This window comes from Corythoichthys intestinalis, chromosome 8, assembly GCF_030265065.1.
Source record: "Corythoichthys intestinalis isolate RoL2023-P3 chromosome 8, ASM3026506v1, whole genome shotgun sequence".
In the NCBI taxonomy this organism is placed as follows: domain Eukaryota; kingdom Metazoa; phylum Chordata; class Actinopteri; order Syngnathiformes; family Syngnathidae; genus Corythoichthys; species Corythoichthys intestinalis.
In genome coordinates, this window is record NC_080402.1 from 27,888,886 (window position 1) to 27,900,025 (window position 11,140).

At 39.4% G+C, this 11,140-nt stretch overlaps 1 protein-coding gene and 1 long non-coding RNA gene across 2 annotated transcripts; one reads left to right on the top strand and one right to left on the bottom strand.

Annotated features, from left to right (window-relative positions):
• Positions 1 to 305: 305 nt before the first annotated feature.
• LOC130920515 (uncharacterized) lies at positions 306 to 7,715 on the bottom strand. The gene is made up of 17 exons (XM_057843807.1): positions 7,238 to 7,715; positions 6,989 to 7,147; positions 6,182 to 6,300; positions 5,936 to 6,107; positions 5,508 to 5,614; positions 4,172 to 5,426; positions 3,806 to 3,933; positions 3,620 to 3,716; positions 3,409 to 3,531; positions 3,031 to 3,203; positions 2,818 to 2,915; positions 1,949 to 2,076; positions 1,568 to 1,748; positions 1,276 to 1,417; positions 633 to 709; positions 418 to 458; positions 306 to 357 (listed from the first exon to the last, which is right to left on the bottom strand). Exons 1-15 carry the CDS (start codon positions 7,608 to 7,610, stop codon positions 635 to 637), a joined length of 3,330 nt encoding a protein of 1,109 aa, XP_057699790.1. The 5' UTR covers positions 7,611 to 7,715; the 3' UTR covers positions 306 to 357; positions 418 to 458; positions 633 to 634.
• Positions 2,454 to 10,774, top strand: LOC130920516 (uncharacterized). The gene is made up of 3 exons (XR_009064155.1): positions 2,454 to 2,550; positions 3,389 to 3,560; positions 9,919 to 10,774. It is a non-coding gene; the product is annotated as an uncharacterized LOC130920516 (long non-coding RNA).
• Positions 10,775 to 11,140: the final 366 nt, after the last annotated feature.

Below are 11,140 nucleotides of genomic sequence, written 5' to 3' on the forward strand. Positions count from 1 at the left end.
CCGCCCCCCCCCAAAAGGGGGGGGGGGACTATAGCAAACTAAGACCTTGAGTGTTTACTCAACAGAAAGATATTTCAGATTTTTTTTTACTAGAATCGGTACTGCATTGAATGATCCTTATCTAACCATGACCCAACATGAAATTGCTAAAAGGATATGTCAATATTTGTGTGAAAATGCCTGACACCTGTTAAAGTCATGACAAACAGACATGCACACAGGTGCTCATCAATAATGCCTCAGACTATTTGATAATGTGGACTTCGAGTCATGGGATTCTAGTCATTTTAACACACGTACACAACTTAATGTCCTTGGAAAGCTTTTATTGGTGGTCAAATGACTAATATCTGCTCCCTGTAAGAGAAAAGAAATGTGATCAGGATGGAGAAATAATAATGTGTATATCTAACCTACCAGGCTGTTGCAGTTAACTTCAATTGTCTTCCATGCCTCAACTGTAAGATGAACAGGAAATGGATCAGTCTTGATAAATAATTCACAGATCTCATTACTAAATCATTGTCCATCTGTCATACATAAGAGTAGCCACAAATGGCCCTTTTGTCATTTTTCGCAAAGACTCGTAAGGTTTGTTCAGGGTCGACACTGGGTGCACCCATTTTACTCACTATCAATGACCAAAACAGCCCTCAACACATGGGCCATCAAGTTCAGAACAGGCTTCCGTTGCACACATGAAGTAAATCTGAAATAAAGCATACAGTAATACAATTTGGCCAGTCAACAGTGTGGTATGGTCACATTTTATGTCTGAAAATTAAGATCTAAATACAAATGTGACAGAATATATGAAAAAGACTGCTGGATTTAAATGTATGCACTCACTTTGAAAAGTCTTTTTGCTACCACTTTCCTGTCACTTTCTTTATGCACAATATTTCATTGAGTAGTTTGTGGACAAACAATCCATTATTGTCGTTATTGGTATAATTTTGTTGAATGCATAGGTGTTTGTTGCGGTCTCATCATCAGCCAACTGGGTTGCCACCAAAAAGCCAAGTGGATGTGATTGGCATTCGTAATTTTGTCATTGGCCTATGGGGCATCAGAAATTATTGTGTTCAACTAATTCTGCCTGGCAACTAGCAGCTGCAAGACCCTGATGTTGTAAAAAGACATTGTATGTAGCAATACCTGATATTCTTACAATATATTGTAAGAAATGAATCTAATAACAGCTCATCCTTAGTATCTGATCATATCAATAGTTTGTGAATGTATTAGAGCACAGTGGGATATGTTTATCCTTACCTCCTCTGCCAGGTCTTTGATTTCTGCTTCGGGAAGGAACTGGAAAGTACTCATGGTGAAGCGACGTATTTGAGCATGAGGAGAGGGAGGTTGTGGATCAGACAGCACAACCTGAGAGGTTGGATCCAATGGGTTTGGGCACCTTGGCATGGTTAAAAGATATTTTAGAACCTTTTTGTTCTTATTTTAGGGGAGAAAATTATTACATTTGTCACCATGCATGTTCCTTTTTTGTTCTGACTATAAGGTTGCCTCAGTGAACACTCAATTCACAAAAGGCACTCAAACATACCCGTTGTAAAGCAGCACCCACACTGAATTTCCAGAGCGTGAATAGGCAACACAGTAGTGCACCAAAAGCCTCAAACTGGGATCCGGGGCGTTGAGCATCCTTACTTCCAGATAGAGGGGTTTCCCCAGCAGCATCTGCAGGGGCTGGTGATATTGTGGGTGGTAGCTCGTGTACTGAGCATCTGAGAGAGGATACGTTTGTATGACGGGATAAGATTCATTTATTCCTTTGCACACAAATCTGAATTATGCTGGTGCTACTAGTCAAACAGCAATATGTTCAGAGCCCTGACTCACATGCTGAAAGTAATATAAATGCTGAGACTATATACCATGGATTGCATGGAGGGTGCTGTATGATGAAACAAATTTGTTTACAGACCTTTGGCCAAGCGAAGCTGGACGCCAAATACTCCCTGGGTTTGGACTGCTGGCCCCAGAGTGGGAGTTTTAACCAAGTAGCTCACAGTTAAAGCACTGCCTGGTACATATCTGCACTCCACAAGCAACCTGCCAATAAGTAAAAATATAGGAACATGTGTCTGCTCTTTACAAAAGTTCACCTTTAATCAAATGTAGATCAGTGTATTAGTTAATTGTATAAGTGACTCTAAAGGAAAATTAAAGCCAACATTTTTCTCAAAAGATCAGTATATGTGTGTTGAACACTAATCACAACATGATATTCTGGTTAATATTGCATTTGTGAAATAAAAATGTCTCTCAGATCTCAGGGAACTGCCATGCTTGGCAATATTACCCTTTGCTGGCGACAGTAAATAACATTACAAATACCTTTGCAAACACTGTGAATATCATGTGACCAAACCTGGAAAACTGGATAGCAGACTCCTACTTGTGTATTCTCCGGGTTGATGACATGATAACTTGAACAACACAAACAAGTTCACTTATAAATTTGCCTTGGTTTCCCTTAAATATGGAGGTCTGTATTGATTGTAACCAAGCCGGAGGAGAGGGAAAGTAAGTAAAATAAGATTTTGTTGCCCATTTTCTAGCATGACAGATCAAAATATGCCTGTCATTCAATTGATTCAAAAATAGTTCACCAAAATCATGAAATATATATTTATTTTTAAATTTCTGTACTCGTTTGCACAATGTATTTTGATAACATTTCTGCTTTACTGTCGATATATAGGCTTTATAAACAAACTTTCTGATTAGTAGCAGTTGTATTGCTGAGTTCACATGTAACAGGCGAATCTATAAAAAGCAGCTTGGTCTGACCTGACAGGAGATTCTCTTGTGATGGTCCCATAATTGAGGCTGATAGTCTGAACTGTATTGACAACTTCCACCATATAAATCAAAGTTTTCCCAACTTCCTGCAAAGGTTAAAAAAACAACAACAACAACAACACAAATTTATGCAATCATCCTGGCAACAAAGACTCCAACCAGCCTGTTCTTATTCAGAATTCTAATATTTAGTGGACCTACCACTCTGCGAGTCCCACAGCCATCCATAGGGAGCTTGAACAAGGCATAATTATTGGTCACTTTCACTGGTTTACAGGTGGAGTTGTTGGCAACCCCCAATAGACCGGGGGAGAGGGGGGGTTCCGTGAGGGATGCAGGGACAGAGAAGACAAAGTGGCGATCAACTGTGCACTCTAGAGGAGGAGAACATACACTCATATAAGAATACAGTATAATGAAGTACATGCATGGTTATGTAATACTGTAGTTGGGAAAAAAAAATGTCACAAAAGGTCAATGCTAAAGACCCAAAGTGTCTAATACCCTCGCACAATCAGAAATTAAGTTTCCCCTGCAAAGTAATATAAAATGCTTGTAGGAACGGAGACTGCATCTCACCATCCAGAGGGTAGAAGCAAGCAGGGAGATGCTTGATGAAGCAGCAGCCCAAGGCAAGACATGATGCCTCAGATACCGGGCCTTTGCCGCACTGGAGGCGTTGCTCCCTGGGGAAGTTACAATCTTACAGAACAAAAAAGTATGATCAAAAGGTAAGACTTGAAAAACAAATCCCAATAAAGCAGAATTTTAAAAATGCAGAGAAAAGTACCTCCATCAGACGAATAGGTGGAAACTGGACAATAAACCTGAACTTCCGTCCTGCCATTTTGAGTCATATAGATGACGCCGATGATATACATGTTATCCTTTGAGGAACATTGTCCATAAACAGGTTGATGATCGAAAAGAGTCTATTAAAACGTGTACTCATTGTGAAATCTGATTCAATACTTGCCTTCACAGTCAAGTGACAGCGTGTGTCTAATTGAAGGCCTAAATGGATTTTGCCATCTTTTCCGATGTTTGCCAAATATCCACATTCCTTTGGAGCGTCCTGGACAGTTATCTCATTCCCTTTTAAATCTGAAATATTTGAGACAGGAACCAGCAAGTCTTTTGTTTTGCAGATATTGGTACAGGGACTGTGCATAACATTTTATAGTGGACCACCACCAACCCATTCTCCCTTCCCCCTAAAAAATGCAAACCCGTGCAGCTCCCCTGAAACAATTTAAACTCAAGCAGAGATGATTATAACCATATGCATTTCAAACATACTATATAGTGTACTGTACGTACCAGGGTGAAAGCATATGCGCACCTTTAACAGCAATTCCAGAGATAGGACCGGGTGGGAGCTGCACAAGCATCTGTTTGGAGGAGCAGAAGACTTTGGCCTTCGGGACAACAGAGACACCTGTGGAAGTGCCGCTAAACACAGGTTTTCGTGTAGTTGGATACTGGGGTACAGGACTGTGTGTTGGTGTGTAGGGTGAATGAATAAATGGACGGTGGTACCGAGGTTGCTTATGTTCCTCAGTTGGAGGGTTTTGGGCAAAAGGATAGCTGGGGGTAGAAGTGGAAGGATGGTGAAGATCATCTGTTTTGGGGTAGAAAAAAAATTCATATGGATTGTATAAGTCGTCTGAGTTGGATGGAAGCTGGTAATGTGGCCTGGAGGGTCTTTTATGTTCACTGGAAAGGGGAGTAAATGGTCCTGGCAACAAAGTAGCTGAAGTAGGAAGAGGATAGGAAGGTATTTCAAAATAATCCAGAAGAGTGGGTGGGCGTGGATCTTGAGGAGCAGCAGGTTCAGGGGGACTGGCAGGCAGTGATGCTGGAGGAGAGACCTGGGGGAAATGAGGGGACATGAAACTAGGGTAGATGTCCTGGGAATGACCAGGAGATTGAGGTTTTTGATTTTGTGTTGGAGGAGCCGGGGTAGGAGGCGCTGAAGGATTTTGAGAGTATTGGAACTGATGAAACGAGGCTCCAGGACCATTATCTTGAAAGAAATGAGGGACACTTGGAGGGAATTTGGGGGCTAAGAAGCCAGGGTAAATCATTTGGGGATAAGCAGGAAGCTGGACAATCTGATCTGAGGCAGAAGATTTAGGTACAGCAGGTAAAGAGTTTGAGGAGAGACCAGACACACTGTCTTGAGAGAACCAGGGCATGGCAGGCATTGAGCTAGGAGGGTAGACGTCAGGAAATGTGGGAGATAGGAATCCAGGGTCAGCAGTATGGCGATAATCTGGAAGGTGGGCATTTTGATTCCCAGGTGCAACAGGTAGAGGATTTGAATCATAGGGAAACTGTTGAAGCGGAACTTCATAAACACTGCCTGAAAAAAACGAAGGTGAGGTGTCAGGCTGAAGACCAGGAGATGAGTGCTTTGGAATATGAGGATATGGCAAGTGTCTGTCGGTAGTGCGGTGGTAATCAGGTTTATCAATCGGCTCTATGGCTGGAGACTGTGCGGAAGCTAAAGGATTATTAGACTGAGGGGATGATCTTGGACGACAAGAGAGGATCATTTCTTGCTCATTAAAAGCAAACTGGAGCTCTTGTCCATCCTAAAAAGTGATGATCAGAACATGTTTATTTTCAAGTGTTTGTTTCAAAAGTCAGTACAATTGAAATTGAAATGAACTTACTCTAAAACAAGGAGCAATGAAGGGGATGAAAAAAATTAGTTCATCTGGTTGAGAGTCCGCACGGTAGGCACACTGAGCAGAAACAAATGGAGCCCACTCTTCATTTCCTGCAAAATAAATTGATGAGTTCAGGTCAATCAGCAGGTTCAATTTCAGCATGACAGATGATCTTTAATTTTTATTTTTAATCATAACAATTACGGTAGTATTTTTGCCCTCTCTCCAGTCTTCTTATATTTAAGGTTGAGTAACAAGTAATGATATATTCCATAATATACCGGTATACCATAAATCAAATGAGTAATATTTTTTTTAAAAAACAAAAAAACAAAGAAAAAAATTTCGATTTTAGGATCCACTCAAGAAAATATTTGCAACAAATGACTCGCAGAAAGATCACACAGTTGGATACAATAACTTTAGAGTACCAAACACTCTCAATATTGGTAGGTTGTTCTCTTGCTGGTATAGCTGCACTGCCATGCCATAGGGGGAACAGAGAACGACAGGAATTGCTGATGCTACCGTAGGCATTGCCACTGGGCAAGACAGTTTCAAAGGGCTCCCCCACCAAAGTATGGACAGCACATAGCTGCCGTTCTGAGGGAGCAGAGGAGAAGGTTTTTGGTCAAGGACAGTGCGAGTAAGGTGAGGAATATGTGTGTGAGGAACACCTCCTGGGTAATGTAGCATGCATCATATGGTACTATTATCTGAAGGTCACTCCATGATGTCCTTACTTGGTAACCACAATATAGTGATAAATGGAAGATAGAGACAGGGGAGGCCCCTCCTGTTAAGAGAAATGAAAAAATTAGCATCCAGTGGTTTGAAGAGATAACTTCTGACAATTTGGTCTTTTAAATTGAGAATAAAATGCATAAAAACAATCACACTTTTATATCCACTGAAGTACGTTACAATTTTTTTCCTCACTAAAAAGGTGCTATATATCTAAAACTTTTAAAATCAATAGCACTATTCAAAATATATTTGTTGAGAAAAATAGGAATGCGTTATTTTTTCCAGCTACTGTAAAATATATATATTATACACGACGAAGAAATCTCATCTCCATTCAGAACAACTAAAGTAATTCATGTCACATTACTCGGCAGTGATGCAATGTACACGCTCCTCATAGTTTCCGGCAATAAACAATTTTTTAAAAATCCCCTATTAGTTAATATCCTGAACTATTTGGATTTGGGATGCACTGTTTTCTACGCCTTAGTATAATAGTGGCATTGTTTTGAGCGGCAGACACGTGCTGATGGCCAATAACTCTCGTATGCCAATTCATTTGGAGCCCTCTCAATGATCAAGTCTTTTTATTTTTTATGGTGGCATCGGTGTTTCCCAAACACTAATAAGGTGATTACTACATTTAAAAAAATAGCATAACAGCAGTGTTCAAATCATTTTCCCTAATCATAGGCAATTCAGTGAACAGAAATAGTACTTCATTTAACATGCCTGACCTTTGTCCACTAAGAGATGCGAGAATCCTTCTCCTGAAGCTGTGAAGGTCATGAAATTGTCAGCACACTGCAGCATTGGCTTCATTGCCAGCCACTCAGATATGTGTGGAACGGAGTCAGATGATGATATCAAGACTTTTCCAGGAACTCTAGAAAATGCTAATGCAGAATCAAATTCATGTAAGGACTTTAAATCTGTAAAATGGATAAGTATCATGTAAGCATTTGAATCCTTAAGAAAGGTGTTACCTGTTATATCACTTTCATATCCTTCATCATTTTCAGGCAAGCTTTGTTTTCTAATGGCTTTTCCTTTGGTCCAAGCCCATATCAAGCCCTGCTGATGAATATTGTCGGACTCTGGAACATGACCTGCATTAGATGATTCACTTTGATGCCACAACTCATCATAACCACTTTCGCTGAATTTGTATAGTTTCCTTCCCTGGTCAAGGAGGTCATCTTGTTCAATGCCACCCCTTTCGGTAAAAGGTGACTCTTCCTGGCCGGAAATACGGCTCTTCCACAGTGATGGTGGTACAGAACTACAGTGGCAGTAGAAGTATATCATTATTATAGATAAAAGCAAGGTGGACTTTTTCCTCTTTTCATCCCAACACATCTCTAGTTTGTTGATGCTTTTGCTTGTGTGTGCACAGAGGCCTATTTGCAGGTGAGGCTAATTAAGAGTCATTAGTCTTGGAGTTGGATCTTTCAGGAAGGAGACGTCTCTTGCTGATGACATCATCATCAATTGACAGCTGATATTTTTTTTCAGCGTGGACTGAATAAATAATGAAATAATGTCTCAAAATTGGTCAGAAGCATAAATTATATTAAATGAAGACACTTTACTAAAAAGGTTAATGTGAATAAAATCAAACTAATGGAAAAATGAGGAAAAAAACCTTTGGAGGTTTGTCAGGATACATACTTGTGTGCAACAGCTATTCTCTACAATATTGGATCATTTGGATTCATGTGTGTGGATGTCACAGGTCTAGAATGTGTGTAAAATTTTCCAAAAGATATTTAATCTTTAAACATTTTAAGGGGGGGGGGGGGGGGGGGGCTCAGATTATAACCCATTTGAACACTGTACTGTACTACTAAAGAGGGTCACATTTGACGTTTGTCCAGTGCATGCATTATTTTTAGGGCTGTCAAATGATTAAAATTTTTAATCGAGTTAATCACAGCTTAAAAATTAAGTAATCGTAATTAATCGCAATTCAAACCATCTATAAAATATGCCATATTTTTCTGTAAATTACTGTTGGAATGGAAAGATAAGACACAAGATGGATATATACATTCAACATACTGTACATAAGTACTGTATTTGTTTATTATAACAATAAATCAACAAGATAGCATTAACATTAACATTCTGTTAAAGCGATCCATGGATAGAAAGACTTGTAGTTCTTAAAAGATAAATGTAAGTACAAGTTATAGAAATTTTACATTAAAACCCCTCTTAATGTTTTGGTTTGAATAAAATTTGTAAAAATTTCAATTAAAAAATAAACTAGTAGCTCGCCATTGTTGATGTCAATAATTACACAATGCTCATGGTGCACAAAATCAGTCGCATCCAAGCGCCAGCAGAGGGAGACAAAAAACACAAGTAACAAGTGGACATGACACTGCTGTCATTTTAATCTGTTTGAGTGGGGCATGTGCGTTAATTGCGTCAAATATTTTAACGTGATTAATTTAAAAAGAATTAATTACCGCCCGTTAACGCGATAATTTTGACATCCCTAATTATTTTTATTACTTGTTATAAACACTGCATGTCAGCCAACAAGTGGATCTTGGATAAAAATAAAAACAAAGGATGCATGGCATGTCATCAGATGATACACAATCCATTATCTATCCATTCTTAACTAGACACTGAACATTATGGCATAAATCACGCATTTGGGCATTTGCTGTTGTGTACCATGGACTTGTGCATGCAGTACATTTAGGAGCGTTCAGCAAGTTATGATTACAAACAAGGTTGCAGCTGGATTTTATAGCCATATAAAGGGGAAAAGCATTTGATTAAGTCATGTGTTGGATGAGGATTTTCTTGTGTTGCTGCTCCAGATGGGACTGCAATGTGCTGCAGTGTCTTGGGAGGGAAGAGGAGCAGACTGCTGGAACTCATTTGGAATGCTCAAATGTATTGCGCACTGCACAGCTTAAATTTTGTATTGAAGGGTGTGGAAATTGGTTGGATGAAGGGAGAATGTGCAGAGGCATTTCAAAAGAAGGGTAGCACGAAAGGTCCAGTTTGAAGCATAACTGAGCAATAGATTTTCTTTGGGGGAACACATTATTGTTGTAAAGGTGAAAAAAATGAAACATGTTCCTATCGTGAAGTACATTATGAGGCTTAGGAATGTGTCAATGGTGGCACTTGAAATACATTTGAACTTCCATTCTTGCTACACAAGGAAAAGATTGCTGGGATGTTCATTATTTCAAAGAAGACTTTTCAGCCGTGACAGCTGCTTCTCTCTAATATCCTCCCAATAAGCACTCTACACACAGTAGCTGTCTCTGTTGAGGCCCACATGTTGAGACTTGAATAGAAAACACCACTGACTGAATTGGTGTCAAAGAGGTACCAGTACACTCTTCCACTTGCACAAGATACATAAGCATTGATATTATGGAAATTTAAGGGTCCATTACAAGCCAATTTTGGAAGAGTCCTTTTCAAGTAAGATTAAAATTTGTTGCAGAATTTGACTTTGACGTAAAGAAAAGGACGCTTACATACAATTTTACCGGATCTAGAATACTTAGGGCACTGACTTGTTTCTTGGCTGAGCAGCTCACATTGAAAAGCCAAAAAACGCTGTTAACATATAAGGGTGTGGCAAGCGTAAGAGCAGAGGAAGTCATTATTATGTTATCTGTCGTCATCCCAGCTCCAGCACAAAGGCGCCATTGTTGGCCCGCGTGAGGACTACTCCGTCCATGTGGGGCCCCCCTGTAAGATCTTGGACCTGAGGGCAGAGATGAGCTGAGCCTGCTTTCAAGACATGCTTTTGCCAAAAGAAGACCCATACTCAATTGAGATTTTCTTTCATTCAGCACAGGGAGTAAAAGGATTTAGCGGATGTGCACTGGCTGAATTTTGATCCTCTAAAAACATAGCATTATTTGAACAATCCACTACATCTGTATTATGTCACAACTAAGACAAACACCAACGGCCACACACACGCACACTTACTTGCTTCATACTCACAGCCATTGCTTGAATAATTACATGAATTAAATAGACGAGCATAGTGCCAGACAGTTATTTTGTTAACACTACCCTCTATACAGACTTTGACTGCAGTTAGAGGTTGCCATGGTGATGCTTGTTGCCTTCGCTAACACTGCAATTTGCTGTCAACCAGGTTTGTTTGTATCAGATATTGAGGAATCCCTTGTTTGTTTACTTCCATTATTCCGGACCTAATTTTACATAGTGTTCTCAAAAAGAATATACCAGTACTGTACAGAATAAGTTATATGAAGAATTTTACAACTGGAGCAGTGCCTCTTTGTCTGCTATTGTACTCAAGATTTATTGATACAAGCGGGCACACATTGAACATAACATCTGAAGTCCTGATATCAAACAGCTTGCAACTGTAGCAAAATCTCATTGGAAAATATACCAATAGAGTTGTGTGAAAGCTCACTTTGTAAAAAGCTTTTAGAGAACAGCATACTGTTAAGCAGTGGCCCACAACTGGTGGACCGCGGTCAGACTCCTGACCATGACACAATTTTGTCTGGACCTCCGAACATTTTTTTATATTAATAAGTATTATTGTTCATTTGTTGAAAGACATACTGTACTTTTTAAATAGTATGTGAATACTTTCACAAAACAAATGAATACTGTACTTGAGTTATGTTAAGAAGGTATTTTATCTATTGTTTTCAAGTGAATGAAAACAGATTTTTATTTTATTTTTTAATGTAGTGTATGACTGTCTAGACCCCTGCCTTAGCATGTTCGGACTTTGGGCCATTTGGAGTTACTGGTCCTCTTGCAAAATTTAGTTGGGCGCCCCTGCCCTAAAGGTTGCATTGACAAGTTAAGACATACTGTAGTGTTGTTTTTTTTTGTGCTTATAAAAGTTTAAACAT

Excerpts from the sequence above, each read along its gene's own strand:
- LOC130920515 (XM_057843807.1), bottom strand. The coding sequence starts at position 7,610 with ATGTGTTGGGATGAAAAGAGGAAAAAGTCCACCTTGCTTTTATCTATA. Across the intron at positions 2,077-2,817 it reads ACAAGAGAATCTCCTGTCAG|GTTGCTTGTGGAGTGCAGAT; the intron begins GTCAGACCAAGC and ends ACTTATTGGCAG. Across the intron at positions 710-1,275 it reads TCAAAGACCTGGCAGAGGAG|ATTTACTTCATGTGTGCAAC; the intron begins GTAAGGATAAAC and ends GCTTTATTTCAG.